We start from the raw sequence: 23,425 nt of genomic DNA, 5'->3' as shown, positions 1-23,425 counted from the left end.
CAAGTGGGTAGTTTACTCATGTTTCCCTTTGTTTGGAAAACCTTTATAATGCCTCATTTTTGGATGCAATTTTATAGTATAAAGTCTTAGGATGAAGTTACATAAGCAATTGAATTTGGCTGTTATAATTATCGTTATTACTAGTTGAGTCACACCTACCAACATGACTCCTGAGGGTGTAGTTAGTTATACAACATCTGCAGCAAGCAGGCACCTGGATCTCCTGTCCTCAGTTTCATGTACTTTTGCTGACTTTCTTTTCTTTTCTTTTCTTTTCTTTTCTTTTCTTTTCTTTTCTTTTCTTTTGGCTAAAATTCTCAGGTCATTGTACCCTACGCTCAGGGAGCAAAGTGGGAAACCAAAAAATTCATTTGACTTGCTTTATTGAGATATATGCTTTATTGTGGTGGTCTAGAACCGAATCCACAATATCTCTGAGGTCTGCTTATATAGGGCTAGGTCAAGTCGAAGAGCTCTCCCTCATCCCCATCAGTTTCTTTTTTGCCTTCTAGAGTAGGAGCAACTCCTATGGGTTGAGTACTTAGGTCTCAGGCAGCCTGCTGGGTGCTTTATGTCATTAACTCATTTCGTCTTCATCATTGGCTCTATATCAGGGGTCAGTGAACTATGGCCCCTGGGCCAAAGGCAGCCAGCCATCTATCTGTTTTTGTATGGCCTATAGGCTAGAAGTAGGTGTCCTACTTTAAATGGATAGGAAGAAAAAAAGCAAAAGACAAGACTTTGTGAGGTGTGCAGATGATATGAAATAAGATTTGCGTGTCCTATTGGAACACAGCCATGCCCATTGGTCTATGTCTTGTCTGTGGTTGCTTTTGCACTATACCAGCTAAGTGTAGTAGTTGAGACAGAGACCTTGAGGTCTGCATAGTCGAAAGTATTTACTCTCTGGTCCCTTACAGAGATAGTTTGCTGATCTCTACTCTAGGCAATTGGTTCCATTATTATCCCCATTTTACAGAGGAGGAAATGGAAGCTGAGAGTTTTCAGTTTGGCCATAGCAATTTGTCCAAACGCTGAACTTGAGGTTAGAAGTGTCGCACCTCAAAGTCCTTATTAGAGCTTCTCCTGAACAGCACAGACAGCCAGAGGATTCCAAGAACGTGTTTGTGAGGCAGATACTGCGTGATCCAGGATCCCCTATGAAGTTCTCAGTGCATGCGTGTGTGGGTGAGCCTATGTGTATGCTTCCAACCCAAGAGAATTATAACAGGAGGAAGATGAATTAAATACAATGAAAAAAAAAAAACCCACCCTCTCTGCTTTGGAAGTAGAGACAACACGGTGCCAGTAGCCTCTTGGAGGCTGCTGGTTGTCCTTTCAGTAGAAGAGTGACGGAGCGATTAGCACTCCCAATGATGATGATAGTAACAGTTGTTGCTGAATGATCATAATCGTTTCCAACGAGAATAGAGCAGTCCTTAAGAGAGCAGTTCTCCGGCTGGCTCGTTAAAACATATCCCAAGAGTTACAGTTTGTTGAATGAGTGAGTAATGAGCTGCCCTTTTGGTACTCAAGTGTCATTTTGCGCATGTGCAGTTTGTGCTCCCGAGCGCTTTCGTCCTGGAAAAAGCAGCACCGATGAAAATCATCGGTGTCCCACATGTTGCATGTGTCCTGCATGACGCATGTGTCCTGCATGTTGCATGCACAATGGAGTGGGGTGTGCCCCTCGGTTCTCACTGTGAAGCCCCCGCCCCCTCCCTGAAAGACATAGGAGGGACACTGTTCATTTGATTAGGAATAAAAAAAGGTATCAGTCGTGCTATAAGGGCCAGGAGCCCCGATGACTGCTTGGGGCCCTTTGGAAAACAAACCTCATATTTGCCGGGTTCTAGAGGTCTTGCTGGCATCAACAAACCCTTTGCTGTGTTTCTCCAGAGTCTTAAAATCTGACAATGGAACATTGTTCCCCCAATGGACTCCTAGAGGAGGGAGGCACAGGAGAGCCGTAGTCCAGGTATAGACCTTGCCCTCACATCTGCTGGAGGCATCAGCTCTAAGCTTCACCTGCAGTTTAAAGGAATTTAGGGAGGGGCGCCTGGGTGGCTGAGTTGGTTAAACTTCTGTCTTGGTTAAGGCTCAGGTCACGATCTCTGGTTATGGGATCAAGCCCCATGGCTCCACGTTGGGCTCTGCGCTCACAGCTTCAGATATTCTCTCTGCCCCTCCAACCCTGCTCACATACGTGCTCTCTCTCTCTCTGTCAAATAAATAAGATATTTTTTAAAAGATCTTATTTATTTGACAGAGCACAAGGAGGGGGAGCTGCAGAGGGAGAGGGAGAAGCGGGCTCCCCACTGAGCAGGGAGCCTGATGCGAGGCTTAATCCCAGGACCCTGGGATCATGACCTGAGCCGAAGGCAGACATTTAACCAACTGAACCACCCAGGTGCCCTAAAATCTTAAAAAAAAAAATAAAGGAGTTTGGGGGGATTTTTTGTAGTTGTCAGCCGGAGTGTATATGATAAAGATCAGGTGTTTACATGTATATTGCTAAAGTTATGTTTTTTGTTTTCCTATAGCTCTATACAATGATTAGAAGAAGACTCCTGCCTTTTATGAAAGGCTGCTAAGTGATCTTTCTCTCTCAATCTCTCCCTCCCCTGCAAAAAATCCCCTCTATTTGTTTGTTTACAAAGATTTGAGGATGGTCGTTGGTTAAAAATAGAAAGTCCTCTTCTTTGTGTTCACCCAGGACCCTGCTCAGCGAATCATTGCATGTCCCCAACCCCATTTCTGGGCAAGATCTCAAAGTGGAGATGAGAAAATCTGTCTCTGCTTTGTAAACGGCTGTCCCTCTCCCCGTATTCTCAGTGCTAACCAACTACTAAAATGATAATACCCCAGGATCCGCTGATGCAAAAAGGGGCCACTGAGCTGCCCTGTGGAGAGGCTTGGCCTCCCCAGCCCTCATGTGGCAGGTAATGGACGTCTGCAAGAGGGGCCTTGCTGTTCTCAGCACAGTGACAAGCTCTAGGCATTTTTAAAGTGGATTTTTGCCTTTTTTGCCTTCCTCTGCTCCTTAGTGGTATTCTTGTTCTTAGCACTTACATGGCTGAGTAAATGTTTTTCAGCTGAGTTCAATTCAGTCTTCTCCATCTTCTCTTATTTCAGCAGGAGTAGGATAAACATCCCAACAAGACAAAAACTCGGATTTAGGCCATGTGCCATGTGCACGTGCCAAGAGCCTGTCCAAATACCTGTGGAAGGTAGATGCAGCCCCTGGTGTTGGCCCCTCTTCCAGAGCAGGAAACAATTTAGGTGGCTTGTTTGAGGTCACTGTTGGAAGTGCCCCTCCAAATCTGGGGACTCATTCCCTGGGGATTTGGGGTTGCCACCACCCCATGGGCCCCTGTCATTGATGCCAAAGCCTTAACACCACAGTAGAAATGGGGTAGTGTCTTCCGCCATGGGGTGACCATGCTCCTCGGTCTAGTAAAGACACACAGTGGCTGTTCCCGATGACACTGTGGTCTAGGGTCCCGGTGCAGGGTGTGGGCTCCACGCCTGGTGTTTCCTTTTCCACAGGTAGCTCCTTCATCAGGTGTTTCCAGCTACTGAGTGTGCACCAGATGGTGGGCACAGACAAGAGTAAACTCCTTTACTTCATCTCTTTTCCCCTGTAGCTTAAGAATAAGAAGACCTGAAGTTGGAATGGCAGAGAGTCCTGGTCTCTTTAGAGAAGCGGATGGGCTCATCCCCACAAGGGGATTTCCCACATGTCCCAGCCAGCTGCCAGGCTGACCCTGGGAAGGCTCCTTTTGTATATAAATCCAAGTTCGCTTGCCCAATGCACAGCAAAGCCAATCACTGAGACATCAAATATGCAGCAAGGAAAGGGTTGATTCAAGAGGCAGCCAAGCAAGGAGACAGGAGGGCAAGCTGCAAATCTGCCCCGCAAAGCGGGGGAACTCAGGGATACTTAAAGGCAAAGCAAAAAAGGATCTGGGTATAGGGGAGAGGAGCTACATGACTTCAGAATCAGATAATAAGTAGGGGAGGGTTGTACTTGTCTTCTGCACCTGTGTGGCTCTGCATTGTCATTGGCATCCTTAGTATGATCTGAGGGTTGAGTTTTAGGCCGTTCTGTGTCAAAAGTTCATCCAATGGACTCACGCATGTGCTCGAAGAGATGGCCAGTGGTCCTGACCAGTTCTGGCCAGTTTCTTAGTGAAGGCTTGAGTCTCTGCAAAACAACTAAATCAATGTTTTGTTATCATGGTGTCTAGGAATGTCATCTATGGAAACATGGCTGCAGGCTGTGTTAGGAGAACAAGCAGATTTGGGTAAAAAGTTACAGTTGCACTTATGAGTCCCATTAACCCTTTGGTTACCTGTTTCACTTTTTCAGCAGTCACCCAGTTGGTATGGGTGCATGCCAGTGCTCCAGAGCTGGGCTTTTGATCCCAAACCAGTGCTAACATATTTGGGGGTGACTTTTCCCCCTCTTCTCTTGTTTAATGACTTAAAATTTTAAATTAAAATTTTCCCTCGTTTGGTTTTCTAGAAGGCAGTAAAGAGAATTGCACCTTACCTGAATGAATTTGGTTATAGTGGGGAGGAGAAAAGGGAAGAGAGGTGGGGGTGGGTTTATTTTCACCCCTTAAATCCTTTCTGCTTTATTCTTTTTTTTTTTTTAAGATTTTATTTATTTGACAGAGACCGTGAGAGAGGGAACATGAGCAAGGGGAGTGGGAGAGGGAGAAGCAGGCTTCCTGCTGAGCAGAGAGCCCGATGTGGGACTCGATCCCAGGACCCTGGGACCATGACCTGAGCCGAAGGCAGATGTTTAAATGACTGAGACACCCAGACGCCCCCCTTTCTGCTCTATTCTTGACTGAGCATTTATGACCTTCTAATGTCCTATATATTTCATTTATTAATTTTGATTTTATACCTGTTTATTCCACTAGAATGTGTCTTCCATGAAGACATAATTTTTATCTTTTTATGGCTACTATTATTTGTACATCTAAACTTACAGCTAATATCTCCTAGGTATGCAATAAGTATTTGTTGATTGAATTAATTAATACTCCCTCTAGAAATAGCAATTCTAACCAACTCCGGAGTCCCTGAATTTGTTTTAGGTGTTGAAGGGCAGAAATTGAAGATATAGGACCAGAGGTTTTCAAAAATCTAAATCATAGGAATTGCCGTAAATCATTCAGACTATGGACCTTCTAGACCAGTGTTTTGATGGGATGAATGTGATGGCAGGGCACGGCCTTTCTCTTTGACATCTGCCTCAAAGCTTGGGGTTAATCGTTCATTCAGCTAGACAGAATCCATCTTTCATCAATAATTAGCTCTGGGGATAAAACATTGAATGAGATATATGGCTCCATACTCTCATAAATCTTGTCATCCATAACTAGATCAACATTTTTTGGGGGGGAATTATTTATCTTTTCAGACTGTTCCAACCCTGTCAAGAAGCATTCCTTAACTTTACTATTTACTTTGTCATATAATTTTGCATCCAGAACCTTAAGAGAGTTTCTCAAGGAGGAGCCTACTGCCACATTGGCCTCTTCAGGCTTGGGCAATGAGGTTGAGCTTCTTGTCAGCATGGGTCCCTGGTGCTGCACATGGTTCACTATCTCAAAATCACGTGCTCCTTTTAACTTACAGGGAAACTCTTTTATTGGTGACATGGGGTCAACGATGCTGGGTCAGTATGAGAGAAAGACATAGTAGGGGTATATATGATGGTAAAAGAAAATGGGATAGAAAATTTCAGACTTGAAGTGTCTCTAAGTTTTTTTCTGCTTCCTGCTCTCCTCTCTTCTCTGATAATGGGTCTAGTGGTGAGTGTACCCCTAACACCTTGTATTAATTTCTCCCATGATCACATCCTAGAAAAATGGAAAGAGATGTCAGATGTAACTTTCTGTGTAACTTAGCAACAGCATATATGAAAAGGATTAAGAGCGTTGGTCTATTATAAACTCAGAGTGAATTAACATTGAGATGAGGCTCTTGAGGGGTAGCAACAGTTATGTCCAAACTGAGGCTGGTGACGATCTCCTCACCCGAATGGATGTGGCAACCCCTGGGGCCCTGGGCTTGAGGAAACAGACCAGAATATACCCAGAATGAAGGCACTCAAAACGGGGTTTGGATGAGGAGCAGTCGACAGGATGGAGGATGTTTATTATAGAGAAGACTCAGAAGGACTGTAAGCACTGCTTAAGAGCTTCCTTCAAGTGATGGAAGGGCTTTGCATATGGGAGAAGCATGAGACCATTCTGGAGCCTCTGGGCTTAGAATGAGGATGTGTGGGTAGAAGGCGGGTAAGGCGTGTTCAAAGATGGCTGCCCAGGGAGCTGCCTGTCTCAGCGCCTGATTCCTTAGGCAGAATGGGAGTCCTGACTTATAGCCAAGGAGCTCAGATACCTATTGAAGCCAGCCTAGGGCAGAGTAAGCAGATAGGCTGACCAGGAGGAAGAGCAAATGACATCTCTAGTTTGGGATCATCATCTGTGATCCTTCTTTCCCCAATTTGCCTTCAGTGGGGCTTTTTGTTTTTCAGCTCCCTTTGGTTTTCATTTTTTTTTTTTTTTAAGTCTTTACCAGTTTAATTAAGCATGACATTCCCACCAGTACACAAAATTGTCTTAACCTGTTGTGACAGTTGTTTGGGGAGTGATTATTCCATCAGGAAAAGCATACTTCGCCAAAAACAGAACATAGACTTTACAATGCTCTTTTCAAAGAGTTTTTGGTTTTCAACGTAAGAGAGAAGAACCGCATTTAATTACCAGGTCCCTTGCATACGGGACGTATGACAGGCTGTACCAGGTCATGGACGAGAACTGCAGTTTGCAGAATAACAAGCCCAGTTCCTTCTTGTGCCACCAAAGAGCAGCACGCAAGGTAAATATGAAATGCGAAAGCATCATAATTGTTGCAAGTAATCTTATCGTTTCAAACGTTTTCTTCGGTTGCCTCATGGGTCCCATTATAAAGTATGTACCGGCTAACACAGCAAGATTTCCAAATGTATAAAACACTGCAGAAAGCTTCATGCCACCAGGAAGCCCCAGCAATCCAGTCCCGAGGATAGAGAGTAAAATGCTGCACACGAAGCAGATGACCAACCACTTCAGCCTGGTGTTGAAACTGAGGGAAGAGGCAGCCAGGACCTGCACAGTCAGCCCTACTCCTCGTCATCCTGGCTGCTCAGGAACCCCCACAGCTCCTCCATGGCCCTGCTCCCCACGCACTGGCGGCCCTGCTCACGGGACCCCCACACCCTCCCTAATTTTTCAGCTCCCTTTAAAACATTTGCCCATACCTATTGACCCCAAAATTCAAATCTTGGAAGTTTGTATTATAGAAGTAAAAATACAAATATTTAATGACATGTGCACAAGGCTATATATAAATAAAATTGTATTGTAGAAATGTGGAAACAATCTGAATGATAATTAAAAGAGATTAGTGGAATACATTCTGCTGTATCCATAATATAAATTATAATGCAGTTAGTAATGACAATGAGTTAGATCTAGGACTATTGTCCCAGAGGGATGAGCAGAATATAGAATAAAGTGAGAAAAGCAAGAGAAACATATGTAGTGTGATCTCATTTTGTGAGAATAAATTATAATAAAAAAATCCCTCACATATGTAATCATATTGGCATGTATTTGTGTGAGTTTGGCAGAAAGGGTGGAAGAATATAGATGAAGTTGTTGACGGTGGTGGGAGAGTTTGGGGTAAGGTGGGTGGGACTCAAGGGACAGAGGGGCAGGAATAGAGACAAAGTGAAGGAAAGTGAAAGGGGATGGTTTATCCCTTCATCTGTCTATCCATCTGTCTGTCTATCCACCTGTTACTTGTCCATCGATCTATCCATCTGTATCCATCCACTATCTTTCCATCTGTCTACTATTATCAATCATCTTCATTGGCTGTGCTGAAACACGTATTAATTTTGAAGACTAATAAAGAAGAAAAAGAAAAATTCCTTTTTTATGTTATTTCCATTTTTTGCTCTGTTGTTCTTCTCTTCTGAAAACTGTCTCAACCTTTCTACTAAGGACAATCCAGAGATTTCATAATAAAAAAAACATCAGGTTTAATCCTTTAAAGGTGGTGACCTAAACAAATTAAAAGAAATCTGGGGAATGTGTAAAGAGTAGATATTTTGAGTCAAAACTGAAAGTCGAGATATCACGAAAGAGAAATGACTTGAGAATCACTGCTATTTTTTCTTTGTTCTTTGCTGTATAGATGGTGTTTATTTTTCTCCTAGTGCTCCAGGAAAAAATGTTTCCTTAAATCTAGGGAACACAGGTTTGGGTTAGGAGCATCCAACTTAGTTAAAAAATTTGCTAGTTCCTGGTGGGGAAGTAGGGCATTGAATGGAAAGAGTTCTGACATCTGTGTGTGTGGGCGTATGTGTATAATCGGTTTTTCTCTGCTGAGATGGTCAGAAAGATGCTTGTGTTTTCCTGTGATTTGGATGCTTTCTTTCAAATTATTTTTAAGAACTGTTTTCCATATTAAATTATACTCATTATGCATTCATATTTAATGCTGATAGTTCTTTCCACATAAAGAATTTGTCTACATACAGAATAGCCCCAGGCATTATGAGATGGCTGGGGATTTAACCCCTCCTTATTATGAAAGAGGATTTGGGCAGGAATAGGATCCTGTTTCATATTTGCATTTGGACGTAGACTTGGAGTTGATCCCAAGTAGCCGTACCGATACAAAGGCAAAACACAAGCGGGTATGTAAGATCCATAGAAATGATAACGCTAACCACCGTATTTCTTTCATTTTAAGGTGTTCATTTTATATGCTAATTGAAATTTGAATGTATCTTCCTGCTCTGTGTGCATTTATTAGATTAATATTGTAAGTCAACACTGTTTTTATAATTAAGGGTCTCACAAGTCCTGTAGAATCCACTTAGCTGGTCCATGAGTTTCAGATACTTAATGCACTTAGAACATTCTAGAATCATGAACCTCAGTCTGCGCAGTGCTGTCTTGATTCATACAAATCAGGAAGTTATAAAAGTGTTTGTTTTCATAGTGACTGCCTCATAAATAATACTAAAATAATACTAAAAATATACAAAGTAGGATCTGTACATGGCTGACTCCATTTTAAAATTGCGATTTTAGTTCAAAGGCACCATCGTTTTGGGAAAACTAGTCATGTGCAGTGACATTTTTCCACCTCACAGTCTGAAAAATATCTCACTAGGCCCAGACCTGAGTGGGCAATTTATCTGTCACAAGTGGGCGGGAAGAATCGGAAGAAAAAAATGTTGTTTGAAGCTATGACCTGGCGAGAATGTGATGTGGAAAGTTGTGCCAACTGACTAGGTTGCTCGTGTCCTGCATTTGCTTTGGGCGTCCTGTCAAGCATTTTCTTTGAGTTTAATTGTCACTGTGGCTTTGTTTTCTTGGGCGTAAGATCTGCTTCCTCCAGAAAAATCACCTTTTCCCCTGCCCCCACCCCCAAGCTAGGCTGCAACTTCATGGCTGACTTTCCTGTGTGTGTTGGAGTCCATGGTCTTTTGCTGCTTTTCTCATGCCTTTTCTTTATGATGTTTCAGCTCATCCACCATACACCATGTGCTTTAGAGTGAAATTCTACCCACATGAACCCTTGAAGATTAAAGAAGAGCTCACAAGGTATTTTTCGTTTGTTTGTATGTTTAACCTGCACCTTTAACCAGCCAGCACCTCCAAGTCCTACCAGGCTAGATGTGCCTCCTGTCTAGAACAGAATGTCTCAACGAAGCAGATACTCAGTTTGGCATTTTGGCTTGGAATGTTTCTCTCGCACTTAATTGTCTTGGGATTTTTCAAACAGTTGTCATTGGGAGTGTAATTAACTGCACACAAAAAAAGCGGTGGTTATAAGGAGGAGGTATTCTCTGAAAACATCTGACAGTGGGGTGCTAAAAATAAATAGATAACTGTCTTTAGGGTACAGGCAAATTCATAGCTAGTGCAGCCCCTAGGGACAATCTTTGGGATCTGAGCTGTTCTGGAAGGGAAAAGATCGCTGGGTAGCACTAACTGCTTGTCACCCCACATTCCTCTTGCTGAATGGTCGACCATGGGGCTGTTTTCCCTCCACTTGTAGACTCTTCTCAGGCTGACGCGGAATTTTCCAATTCTCCGTCTCCTCCCTTCTGATCTTCCTGGGCTGGGGCCATATTCAGTCCTCCTCCTGGGGTTTTGCTTTTGAGAACAGCCCCAGCCAGTGCAGCTGAGTAGGGTCCCAGGAAGGCGATAATGCTTAGTTCTTGACGAGACTCTGATTAGGTGACAAAAATCACTGTGCACAATCATGTCTTGAAATAATCAGCATAGGTCCGAATGCAACAGAGATGCAAGGTGATGCATTGGGTTATTGGATATTTTGCTTTCTCCTTATTCCCGAGTCTTCAGTAAAGCTTGACCACCGTGGCACCGAGGTGACTTGTAAGGGAGCAGATGGTGCCATTCTCTATTATTAATTTGCACACAGCCATTAGTGAGGTCTGTGCTTAGGGATGGGGGCAGGTGGAAACGAGGGACACATAAATAATAGCCATTATAAGTGGTGGTGGGCATTTTGCAATCTGACCTGCTTTTTAAAAATATTAAGGTAAAATTCACGTAACATAAACTGATTTCACCACTTCCAAGTGTACAATTCAGGGTCGTTAAGTACATTCATATTGTTGGGTAACCATCACTGATATCTCATTCCAAAACATTTTCTCATCACCAAATAGGACCCCTGTACCCATTCCAAAACATTTTCTCATCACCAAAAAAGACCCCTGTACCATCATAAATGAGTCAGCTGCTCATTTATTTTGCCTATTCTGGACATTTCATATAAGTGGAATCAGGTGATATGTGTCAGGGGCTGCATGAACTACCAAAAAAAAAAAAAAAAAAAAAACCCCAAAAAACCCAACCAAACAAAAAACCAACCATGTTTGTCCTGCCCTCTGGGTGCCGATAATGTAATGAGAAAGATTAAATCAAATACTGATGCCGGGCATTATTTAGTCAGATGTCAAAACGGTTCACTTTCGTCATTTGTTTTCTTTATAATCTTGTCTGGAGGATAAAAATTGAATATGTGTCACGATGCAAGTTAAGGATGGATCTTTTGTTGTTGAGAAAAGTCCCATTTGAAAGTAGAAGAATACAAAGTGTTAGTTAATAACTCCAGTCCAATTCTTCTTAATTGGATTTGCTACCATTTCCCTGCATTTGACTGAATAGCTGAGGTATGAATAGTGGAAGGTTGTGAACATTTTTATGTCTCCAAAGGAAATTAAGACAATGCTCTGTCCTTGCACAGACAGAAATGGGCCTTTCTTAGTCAAAACAATCCTTGGAATTCAAAACGAATCTAGAAACTGTGGAATGCCCCCGGTACTTACGGTTTAAACTCTATCTTAAAATCAGAGAGGGGGACAAACCATGAGAGACTCTTGACTCTGGGAAATAAACTGAGGATTGTGGAAAGGGAGGTGGGTGGGGGGATGGGGTAACTGGGTGATGGGCATTAAGGAGGGCATGTGATGTGATGAGCACTGGGTGTTATACGCAACTAATGAATCATTGAACGCTACATCAAAAACTAATGATGTACTATATGCTGGCTAATTGAATGCAAATTTTTAAAAAGTTGCATTCTAAAAAGTTTCATTTTTCTTTTGATAACTTGTTATTTTGTTGTAAGGTTACTATAAAGTTTAAGAAGAATTTGCTACATGAGAACTTAAGATCACGTTCATGACCTTGCTTAGAGGTAAAGAAACATTGGGGAAAAGGCAGATGGGAAAGAGTGAAACAACAAATACTCATAAAAAAGGATATTTGAGATCACTTTTTATCCTTCATTTATCTCTCCATTCACACAGTCCTCTTAAAATTCTTTAGATCTCTAGGGCTTTTATAAATGTTGGATACAATTGAATGTAATCAAAGTATTTTTGTTTTGTTTTGTTTTTAAGTAAGCACCATCTTTAAATTCATGTTAGATAGAGAAGCAGTATTGTTAATGATGGCACCAGAATGTATGCCCCAGATCCTCTTATGCTTTTGTTGCTTAATCTTTTCATACAGGAGTGATACTAAAAGGAGATGCATTATTATTATTTTTTGGTGGCTATTATATTAAAAAATGAGTATCTGAACCTGAAGCTATTTCTAAGGCTCAGTGGATTATGTCGAATGCACAGTAATCCATGATTATCTCTAGAGATCACTGATCCCAAGGACCCAAGCTTGGATGTTATGAAAGCAGATTTTCTTTTCTCTGGAAGCTTCCGTCAAACTTAATTTCAGAGATATGAGATGAGAATCCAAACCTCTCATTCATCAGTACATAGCTATTTGAAACTATTTTTCACTACTAACCTCATCAAAAAGGAATACTTCTTGTTCAATGTGTAACATTTAACAAGTAGACAAAAAGCTTCATTTGGCCTGGAAGTTTGTAGTCTTTAGAAAAGGAAAGATTGGATCCTATTTGGGTGACCTTGGTCATCTGAATGGTCTGTGGCCAAGGGCCACGAACTGAGGTCTCCAGACCAGCAGCACCTGGGAACCTGGCCCCGGTTCCAGACCTGGGACAGGGCTCAGCAATCGGAACTTTCATGAGCCTTCCAGGTAATTTTAGAGCATGTCAGAATTTGAGAACTACTCTAAGAAAGTTGATTTTCAAAAGTATTAGCTTCTTTTGGCAGATGCTACAGTGCACACCTCAGTGGGTTTCGTGTATTCCCAAAGTTGTGCGACCATCGCCACCATCTAATCCCAGAACGTTTCTATCAGCCAGTACCCATCCAGTCATTCCCTGTTTCCCCTCCTTCTCACCCCGCCTCCCCGGCAGCCATTAATCTACTCAGTCTGTCTAGATTTCTCCATTCTGGACATCTCATGCAAATAGAATCCTATAATATGTGGCCTTTGATGTCTGGCTTCTTTCCACTTAGCGTACTGTTTTCAAGGCCCATCCATGCTGTGTGAGTGGATCCATACTTCGTCCTCTTTACGGCTGAATACTATTCCATTGTGTGGATATTCCACTTTATTTTATCCATTCATCAGTTGATGGGCATTTGGATTTTTCTACTTTTTAGTATTATGAAAACTTGTGTACATGTTTTTGTGAGGACCCAGATTCCAATTCAATTGGATTTGGGGGCAGGGTCCACAGCTTGGTATTTTTTTGTAAAGCTCCCCCAGGTGGTTCTAATGTGCAGTCAGCGTGGAGAACCACTGGTTTGGAACCTAGGTACTCAAAGTGTGGACCATGGGCCTGCAGCACAGCCTCACCATTAGAAAGAGTTATTAGAAATATGGACTCCGATGCCCCACCCCAATCTCCTGAATCAGATTCCACATTCTCGAAGGATCTCTGGGTAGTTCATGTGCTCACTGAGGCGTGCGAGGCTCTCACATAGGGAGCTCTACAGGGTCCTTACCTACCAAGTGTAATGCTGTTTCTCTGGCAAATTGTGTACCAGACTCTGCATAAGACATTTCTTAGGGACTGCCTTTATTCCCTGCAAACAATTCATACAAAGTCAGGGACAAGGAGTGCCTGTCAGTTGAGCCTCTGCAGTATGCCCAGAGCCCAGTATACAACATAAAGCAGGTGTGGGACAGAGATTCACCAAGTGCACACAGCAGTGAGCCCCTAATACTTCAGTGTGTCCAGTGTGCTGTAGATGATCCAGCGCCCAGCGTTGGGGAGCTCCAGTGCCCTTGGGCCGACAGCACTCGTGATCTCAGCACCTTAGTCACGCTGTCTGAATGGGGCTGTGCACATGGCTCCTCAGAGACTGAGTCGAGAGCAGATCACTGGAGCACTGGAATCGATAACTGGGACCAGCTGAGTGCTGCCCCCACCTGGCTCCAAGAACCCGGAATAAAAAAAAAGATTGGTCTTTGAGAATTAAAGGGAACTAAACAAAGAATCTGCACACACCTTACCTGCAGGGTGCACTTTAGTCAGAAGCAGTAGACCCCAGGCGTGAGCCTTGGAGGAAAGAATCAACTTGGCTAAGAGATGGAGTAAATCTGAAGAGGGCTTGATCAGCCCGGAGAATGAAAGGGGCAGTGACCAGGTGAGCCTGAGCCAGGGGTAGCAAACCCACCTGTGCCCCTTTCCCCTGGCTGAATTGGGCCTGTGTGTATTTTCTGTTTGGCACCACGGTGTTTTTTAAAAACAGAATTGGTTGCAACATTTAAAATTCAAAGGATTTTCCCCCTAAATCCAGTCTCTGATTTTCTGGAAAAGCGGGCTGTGCTTGGCCTGTTTTTCTGCGCTGTGACCCTGGGCTGGCTCTGCGTGGCCAGCTGACCCTTCATGGGAGCCCGCGCTCTCCATTCTGCCCCCCCCGGACCCCCTTCGCTCGGCCCATTTCACTCATGATCAGGTTCCCCTGGCTCTGTGGGCACCTGAGTTCGCCGTCCCTGGAGAGGGGGACGGGGCACTAACCAGAGGACACATCTAGTTGTGAACAAATTGGCTTTCTGGCCTCATAACCAAGTCCTTTTGAGATTGATTAACGTGAGTCGGTCTGCCCCTGAGACTCTTCTCTGGATACCGGTCGAGTCCATTCGTGGACTCTCCATTTCACACAGAGTGGGGGCCACCTGTACTGGGGGGAGGTGGGGTTGGCACTGCGTGGGTGTTCCTTCCAGGACCCGTGGCTGCTGGGCCCTGTGGCTTTCCTCTGTCCTCATGTCTCTTTAAGAAGGGCCAGCCGCCCTCGGTCACAGTCACGTCAGATTTCCTGAATCCCGAGGGCCCCTTGGTTTCATCCGCTTGCCCTCCGAGGGGCTGGTGTGGTTCAGGCAGTGCGCAGGTGGATAGAGCATGAACAATCCTTCCACTTCTTCCAGGCCTCAGCCGAGACTTAGGGTGACTCTCGCTCGTTTTGTGTTGCAGGTATCTTTTGTATCTGCAGATTAAAAGAGATATTTTCCACGGTCGACTGCTCTGCTCCTTTTCAGATGCGGCCTGTCTGGGTGCCTGTATCGTTCAAGGTAAGTGTGGCCGTGGCTGCCCACCCCCTCTGAGGGGCTGTGGGGTGCTCTGAGCTCTGATCACCGGGCGCGGTGCCTGACGGGTACATTGAGGGGGAAAAGTCTGTTGGAGGGAGGGAGGTGTCAAAACGGTTTGAAATAAAATGTCAAAGCGTGTATATATATAAATGTATTTCTCTCTCTCTCTCTCTCTCTATATATATACACACATTCTATTTATTCCTTAGAAATACTTTAAAAATTAAAAATTATATACAAATTATAAAATTATACATATAAATAAATATAAATAGACAAAATATATACAAAAATAGATATTATATATAATCCTATGTGTAGAGACGTGTCCATGGGCAGCATCTCGAACTCTTCAGTTTTTCTAGCCATAGAGCACGATGAGGAGAGCGCCAGGCTCACAGTCTGTCATACTCAAGTCGAGTCTCACTTCCCCATCTACTGGCTATTTCAGCACAGACAAATTATCTCAGCTCTTTAAGCATATATTAAACGGGGTGGCGTGCCTCCTTCACGGAGACTTATTTTCAGGGTTGAACAAGCCCCAGAGGGTGGGGCAGTGGGAAGCAGTAAGCACATTATGACCCAGCTATTGGCTTCTGGATGTTTCCACCTATAAGAAAAAACCATCTGGAAAGTGGTCTCCTGGGCCGAAGGTGGTGCACGGCCATGGGGGTGGGCTCAGGACCCGAGCAAAGAATGACTCAGGTGTTCTGTTCCCCTGGGCCAGTTGGGAGGCAGCTGGAGCAAGGCCTGTTGGGAGGGACCCAGGTGATCCAGCCTTTTGTGGTGTGAAAGCTAATGACGTATTTATGAGAGAAGGGGAGGAGAAGAGAAGGGAGATGGAGAGGAGGGGAGGGAGAGAGAGGAGGACAGTTATCAGGTAAGTGATCATGTCCTCTCTATAAAGGGTCTGGAATAACATAGGCACTTATGATGGGTCATAAGCACATCATGACCATCGTCTGCCTTCACAATTCCAAGCTTCATTCACAGCTTACGAGAGACGCTGTCATTCTCCTGGGGTTCCTCTGTCACCCACGACTGTCCCCGTGGGATGCTCTGTGTGGTGAAATAGTTCCTTGGGCCCTGTTTCCTGGTGTGTGCTTTCCGAGAATTCTGAAGTGTGTCTGTGTTGCTTTCCCCTTCCCCTGGGATCCATCTAGCGCTGCACAGCAGATTTTGGCAGAGGTGTTAAAACCCTTGGAGATATTCAAGTTTAAAATCGGAACTACAGTGATACGGTGAGGTGATGGGAAAGAGTCCTTCCCTCTGCCCTGCGGTGGAGTATGTGCTTCCCAAAACCTCTCTTACAGCAGAGCTAAGGGATGTTAAAACCCATAGTCTTCCTCCTTCCCTTCGAGGTTGCAAATTCCTGATGAGAGTGCACTGTCCTCTGTAAGGGAAAAGCAGATCAATACTAATCCAAGCACCAGACCAGCCCATGAGCATTTCAGAACACATTTAGGCATTAGTGAATCACGGTCAGGTCTCCAAGGACACTGCTCGCTATGGATCTGTAACGGGAAACTCGCCATCCTGTTTTATGTTTGAAATAAAGCCACCAAGTCTCCCTCTGGACAGTCAGGGCCCTTGGCGCTGTTATCCCTGACCATGCGCACCGATGCTGTGGAGAAAGTGGAGCTGGAAACGGACTGGCAGACACCAAAAGGACCTTTCGGCTCTAAGATACAGCATTGTCCATGGGCCATTTGTAGCAAATCCAGTAAAAGCTGGATTCATGATGTTCTCTGGTGCTTGGGGTGATCTTTCAGCAGCTCTAGAGATCATTGAAATGCAGATAAAGATCTGCTTTGGTGGACCTGTTTATGCTTACAGAGAGAGAGGGAATGTGGAGGAAAGGACTCGAAAGCAGGAGGCCGTGTGACTTTTCAGTGGCTTCTTATTTGCTAACCCTCTCTGAAGGAGTGTGTTTGAAGCTTCAGAATATTCTCAGTATATAAAACACAGGCTGCACCCAGAGTGCTGCTACTTTTATGTCCTGAATACAGCGAGCCTATTCAATACGTGCCATGCATTTTCTTTCATAATGCAAATTGCAACACAGATACACAAAACCCTAGGAATCTCTTTATTTCTTTGCTTGGTAAAAATTATATCATTCCTGTTCCTCCTGCAGAACGGCAACATGGTGGGATTGTCAGTCTTATCTCCTCTGCCTGGTGTGTTCCAGATACTCAGAATTGAATTTGAACTCAGTTCAGGTATCACTTCCTCTGAGAAGTCTTCCTGGGCTTACTAAAGTAGCCTCTCTCCTGCACCACATTCTGTCTCCTACCTCTGTTTTGTTGTCTTTTAAGCACTTCTACCTGAAATTACGTCGTTGAGCTGTTTGGGGACTTCTTATGCATTCCCTCGATGTAGAATCTAAACTCCACAGAAGTAGAACTCCAGGGGCATTTTTCACCATAGTATCCCTGTGTCTGGCATGCAGTAGGTTCTCCAGTAATGACGTTAAGTGAACCAGGGCATTTGCCTAAATTGCACCACTGTGTGCTTTATTTTTCTGCTTGGGAAAGAGCAGCTGGTTCCCTACCTCCTTCATTTATTTGTTCGTGTTCTCTGAACATGTATGGAGCATCTGCTAGGAGGCAGGCACTGTGTCAGGAAGTCCCTGGTTGGGAGGGAGGAGGGGGAGAGGGACAGACAAGTTAACAGGCAGTGTGATGATCTGTGAATGGCTCAGTAGAGCGACAGCCAGGTCCCTGCTATGACCTCAGGAGGGCTTCTGACCCAGCGAGGGTGGTCAGGGAAGGCTCCTGGGGGAGTTGGCCCTGGAACATCCCGTCTCTCGTGTTCTTTTGGAATGAGTCCTCTCTGAACCAGGGGAAATGCATTGCCAACCTTGCCCTTTTTACTTACCATCACCTGATAGCACTCATCCTTTTGCTTCAACTCTTCGGATTTTTCTGACAGTTAAATTTCCTTGGAAACATGCTAGGGTCTATTTCAGATTGCAGGCCATCCACTTTGCATTTGTCACAACTTTATCCTCCCTTACCAACTCCTCTTGATAGTCTGAATAGTTAAAAGTCCTGAATCATTTATGAACTGCCTTTTGCTTCAGGTGAAGTCAGTTAAAGTCCAGCTTTAAGGGACAAGAAAGCAGGGCATGTGATGTGGGAGGCATTGACATTTACCTTGCTGGCAACCTAGTGCACATTCCATGGCATTTCTTCTCTTAGTTTTCTCGCATTTTCCAAGCTACTCATTTGCAGTGTTTAGCAGTACAAGTTCATTTTATCTCACAAGTTTTCCTGAAAAGAGGGCCAACCCCCCACCGCCCTTGCCAGACAAAGCCCTCCCTCACCAACCACCATGCAAGCTGACATTTGCATTGAAAGTGACCCAGTTTTGTATTGGTGGTCTATTCTCTATGGAAAATGGAGGCATTGGGTTATATCGTTTCCTAAATTTTCAGGTCCATAGCCGGCTCACAGGGTGATATGTATGTGTGGGTGTGGGCATAGGTGTGTTATGTGTGTATCTTTTGAAACTCAGGTTGAGTTAATCATCAGTTGATGGCTTATTCTCTTCACTGATCCCTTTGGATCCATCAGTTGATTGATTGATTGGTTGATTTTCCTTTTCATTATTCTCCATTTCCATCCCGAAAGGCAACGACGGGGTTCATAAAGATCTTTGACTTTGCATACATCCTTATCAATGATTACACTGTTTTGTGTGTATATACTTCTAAGTTTTGTAAATTAAATGGGCTATAAAACTCATTTTAATTAACATAACAAAAAATTTTAAAAAAGTGATCCATTCAAAACAAACAAACTCGTTTTAATCCTCTTATGCTGAAAACACTGTTTTGGGGATCTGTTCAGGTTTTTGGGTTTCCATCTATTGCTTTTAATTGCTACAGAGTATCCTGCAGAGTATCCGTTTTATTTATTGTTCCCACCAACAATGAACACCCAAGTTGCCTTCATATCCTTTCTTGTACTTAGTGTTTTCCTAGAATATATGCCCAGAAGTGCGATTGCTGGATTATAATATTGGACTAAATATTCCCAGCTTGCTCTTTAGAAGAGCTGCACGCATCAAGGATCCTCCAGAAGTGTACAAGTATTTCCATTTCCTCATATCTCTGCCAACACAGAATCATTCGACTTCTTAAACGTTTTGCCAATCTTACAGGTGTAAAGTGATGTCTTGTTTTGGTTTCCATAGTTCTGACTACTGATGAGTTTGACATCTCTCTATATTGGCTGTTTATATCCTTTGACCATCTTCCTATTGGTCTTCCTACCCATTTTCTTATTGATTGGTAGGGACAACTTCTTTATTCTAGATATCAGCCCTTGTCAGTGTTGGACTTTGCAAATATATTCTTTCAATTTGTTGTCTGTTATTTTGACTATGATGACTTTTAATGAACAGAAGTATTTTAACTTGATTTGATTGATTTCCCTCCTATGGTTGATGGTATTTTGGGTCTTATTTTAAAAATCATTCCTCATGTGGGATATGCACTTTAGGTAGTTTTAAGAACTCTGTAATTTGAATTCTATTAGGAAGCTTTAAAGAGCTTTGCTTTCCTCCCAGTTTTGTCCTTTTGTAGTCATTAGATGATTCAACAATGAAAGGACAGTAGATACAAATTACAGAGTTGGATGTGATTTTGCAGATGTGCTCAAGGCATATTGATTTTTATCTACTACAAAGTCATGTTGGTGATCAAGTTTTTCTAATACAATTTTCCCACCCTCTTTTAATCTTCTTTCCTGGCCAGTTGTGCCTGAGACACTTGCCCCTTCTGGCCCATTTTCCTTAGCAGTCTTGTGCAATCAGTAAAAAGTATCCCAATGGCCAGAGCATCACCTTTGCTGATCCTGGCTGTGGTTGGTGCATATTTGAGGTCCATCCTCTCCTAGACCCTCTGGAAGCTCAGAGATGTGCCAGCATTTCTTCTTGCCCTTAAAGACCCCCTGGAGGTGCTCTGTATTAGAACCCTGCAACAACCTTCATCTGGTATGGTTGCCCATGCTTAGATTTACATTCTTTAATCTAAGGAGCATTCCATTTATTTTTAACTGCAGTCTTTTTGGGTGCCTTCATGTTGTGATTTTTTTTTTATTGGATGCACCATACTTGTACAAATCTCAGAGCAGGCAGTTCCAGCTGTAGAATTCCTAGACTCAGAAAATCAGCTATGAAAGGAACCCTGAGGGACATCCAATGATTTCCCACTAACATCCTAGGGAATGTTTGGAAATACTGGGGGGCATCTGTGTTGGTCACAATGCGGAGGTGTGCTACTAACACATAGTACCTGATGGGTAGGGTGATAAATGTCCTAACATGCCTTGGAAGGTCTGAAACAATAAAGAATTGTTTAGCTCCCCAAATGCCAATAGTGCCCCATTGAAAAACAACTATTTAAATTCCTTTATTATATAGATGTAGAAAACAAGACTCGAAGAGGTTAGCAAGTACCCAAGCTCATATGGCTAAATCTGAGTTAGAATATGGGCTTCTAGACACTCAGGCTGTGGTCCTCCCATGGATACAAATACATTTTGTAGGGTGAGCTTATTGCCAGCTCTTCATCTGGGTGGCAGGAACCATTCCACAAGTACCCTATTCTTGTTGTTGCTAATCCTTCTCTCTCTTATTTCTTACTGGTTACAGCTGAGCTCGGCGATTATGATCCTGATGAGCATCCTGAGAATTACATCAGTGAGTTTGAGATTTTCCCCAAGCAGTCACAGAAGCTGGAAAGAAAAATAGTGGAAATTCATAAAAATGAACTCAGGTAATAGGGGCAGACATTTGGAAGAATGATGGGAGTGAGAAAGTATTCTTACTGCAGGGAATGTGGAAATCGTGTTGTGAAATAAGAGGATTGGTAATGTATGAGTGGATGGTTTCAGGTGGTAGAGCAATCTTTCTGGGCACTGACAAGATCCTCCATAGCGCAGGGTCCCCTGGATGGCTGTCTGTGAACTATCCACAGTTACTAGAGCCATATATTTTCCTATGGGTTTTAACCACCGTGAGTTACTGTAAGTGAAATCTAGGGTAAGTAAGTAATCCTTTCTATTGTGAATTTTGCATCGCCTCTTCCTTTCCTGTGGCCGTTGCTGGAAGCTTTGACTCCCAAGTAGGATGAAATCCATTGATGAGATTTCCTTTGCTGAGCTGCTTTCAAGGTGACAGATTCAGTGTCTGCTCTACTGCTTGTCTGTGGTGCTCCAGGATGATTGTGACTAACTACAGAGTAGTAACAGTAGAAGTAGCAAAATCGCATATCGTATTCACTGTGTACCAGGCACCATTCTAAGCACTTGTTCATAGTGACTCATTTAATCTTCACAATGACTAGGAGATGGGCGCCATGGTTGTTTCCATTTTACAGATGAGGAAACTGAGGCACAAAGATTAAGCATCTTACCCAAGCTAGCAAGTGGCAGAGTCAGGATTTGAATCCACACAGCCTGGCTCCAGAGTCTGTGCTCTTAATCCTTGTGATGCTTCCGCTCTGCATAGGCTACTAGGTATGAAATGGAGCATGGATAGGAATCATTAACAACTTAGAATCAGGTAACTCAGGTACTCTAGTCTGTAACTAGAATTTAGATCTGTGCAAATCATGGAAAAATCCACTTTGGTAATAATAAGCGTGGGTTATGTTATGACAAGTATGGATGAAGACCTGTAAGAACTGAGATGCCTCGATCTTCTGGACCTCTGGTAATTATATATATATATATTTATATAAAAATATTTATTTAAATAAATATTTTTAAATATTTATTTAAATAAATATTTTTATATAAATAAATATATATATATATATATATAGTGCCACCAGATTATGGATTCTGGAACAAGGAACTGTCCCCCGACAGGGAGTGCTTGAATTCCCTACTTTACGCAGGCACTCCCCCTTCTGGTGAGTCTGAGCAGAGTATACACGTGGGCATTAAAGGTGGCAGCATATTTCAGCTTTGAAAAGATGACCTTTGTTCTTAACAGATAAAGATGATTAGACATCAAAAAATTGTACTGATTTCAGAAAGCAATGTGTCCTCTCTATGGGTAATTTGAGAGTATTGTCTCCTAATGAAAAGCTTTGTCGAAAATACAGGACACTGACTACTCTTTTTTACATTTTGGGGATGAGAATGGTAGATAGAGGTAAAAATAAAGGTCCAGTATTCTAGCTGAGGAGTTTGTGGATGAGCAGCGTCTGGGCAGCACAGAGCGAGAACCTCCGGGAGAGGCATCGCATCCACTATGTGGACTGGTGGGAATGGGAATCAGGGGGCCTGCCGTGACCAGAATTTGCAGGACCTCAAATGCTGGGGACCTGTGATATTAGCAAACATCTATTGAGCATTCCTGGATGCCAAAACACTGTGCTTAGTCTTATGTGTGTCCACTCAGTCTTCCTAAACTCTACAAGGGAGGCGCTCTTTTTTTTTTTTTTTTTAAGATTTTATTTATTTATTTGAGAGAGAGAGAGAGAGAATGAGAGAGAGAGAGCACATGAGAGGGGGGAGGGTCAGAGGGAGAAGCAGACTCCCCGCCGAGCAGGGAGCCCGATGCGGGACTCGATCCCGGGACTCCAGGATCATGACCTGAGCCGAAGGCAGTCGCCCAACCAACTGAGCCACCCAGGCATCCAAGGGAGGCGCTCTTGTTGCTCCCAATCCAAGGTGAAGAAAGCACAACGTGGAGTGGATTAAAGCCTTGCCCTGTTAGCAGCAAAGTCAGGACTTGAGCCTTGTTCTTACTTGACACCGACACCCATACTCTTTTTTTTTTTTTTTTAAAGATTTTATTTATTTATTTGAGAGAGAGAATGAGAGAGAGAGAGCATGAGAGGGGGGAGGGTCAGAGGGAGAAGCAGACCCCCTGCTGAGCAGGGAGCCCGATGTGGGACTCGATCCCGGGACTCCAGGATCACCACCTGAGCCGAAGGCAGTCGCTTAACCGACTGAGCCACCCAGGCGCCCCGTCCGACACCCATACTCTTACAAACTCCGCTGAGCAGTCGTCAGGCAATCAGTGGTCAGTCACGTGGGTGCTGTTGAGTGATCACCGTGGCAGTGGTGCCAGAGGGAAGAGGCTGTGAGAAGGAGGACCCGTTAGTTCTGCTCTCCAAACAAGAGATGCCATGGACCTGAAAACGGAAGAAGAGCGTTTTGAGCAACCTTACATCAAGATGGTGACCCACGGACTTTCGTGAGTAAATGAGGGCATCGAAGAAGATTCCAGATTGCTTTTTATAATCAGAGAGCTGTGGATTGGACCTCATGCCCAAACCTGCATTTGTTGATAACCCTGAAGGTAGTCGTCCTACACCAGGG

At 43.6% G+C, this 23,425-nt stretch overlaps 1 protein-coding gene and 1 pseudogene across 3 annotated transcripts in view; one reads left to right on the top strand and one right to left on the bottom strand.

Moving 5' to 3' along the window:
• FRMD3 (FERM domain containing 3) overlaps positions 1-23,425 on the top strand; it is a 302,714-nt gene that overhangs the window by 180,789 nt on the left and 98,500 nt on the right. For all 3 annotated transcript variants that reach the window (XM_035024381.1, XM_035024379.1, XM_035024380.1), the window contains 3 exons: positions 9,605-9,683; positions 14,965-15,062; positions 20,742-20,865. In XM_035024381.1, the coding sequence (XP_034880272.1) occupies positions 9,605-9,683; positions 14,965-15,062; positions 20,742-20,865 (301 nt within the window). The remainder of the gene's footprint in view (positions 1-9,604; positions 9,684-14,964; positions 15,063-20,741; positions 20,866-23,425) is intronic.
• On the bottom strand, positions 6,753-7,231 carry LOC118023375 (annotated as a pseudogene).

This window comes from Mirounga leonina, unplaced genomic scaffold (genome assembly GCF_011800145.1).
Source record: "Mirounga leonina isolate KUSES-001 unplaced genomic scaffold, KU_Mleo_1.0 Mir_179, whole genome shotgun sequence".
Taxonomy (NCBI): Eukaryota; Metazoa; Chordata; class Mammalia; order Carnivora; family Phocidae; genus Mirounga; species Mirounga leonina.
The sequence above is the reverse complement of the archived record's forward strand: the minus strand, read 5'-3'. Positions and strand labels throughout refer to the sequence as shown.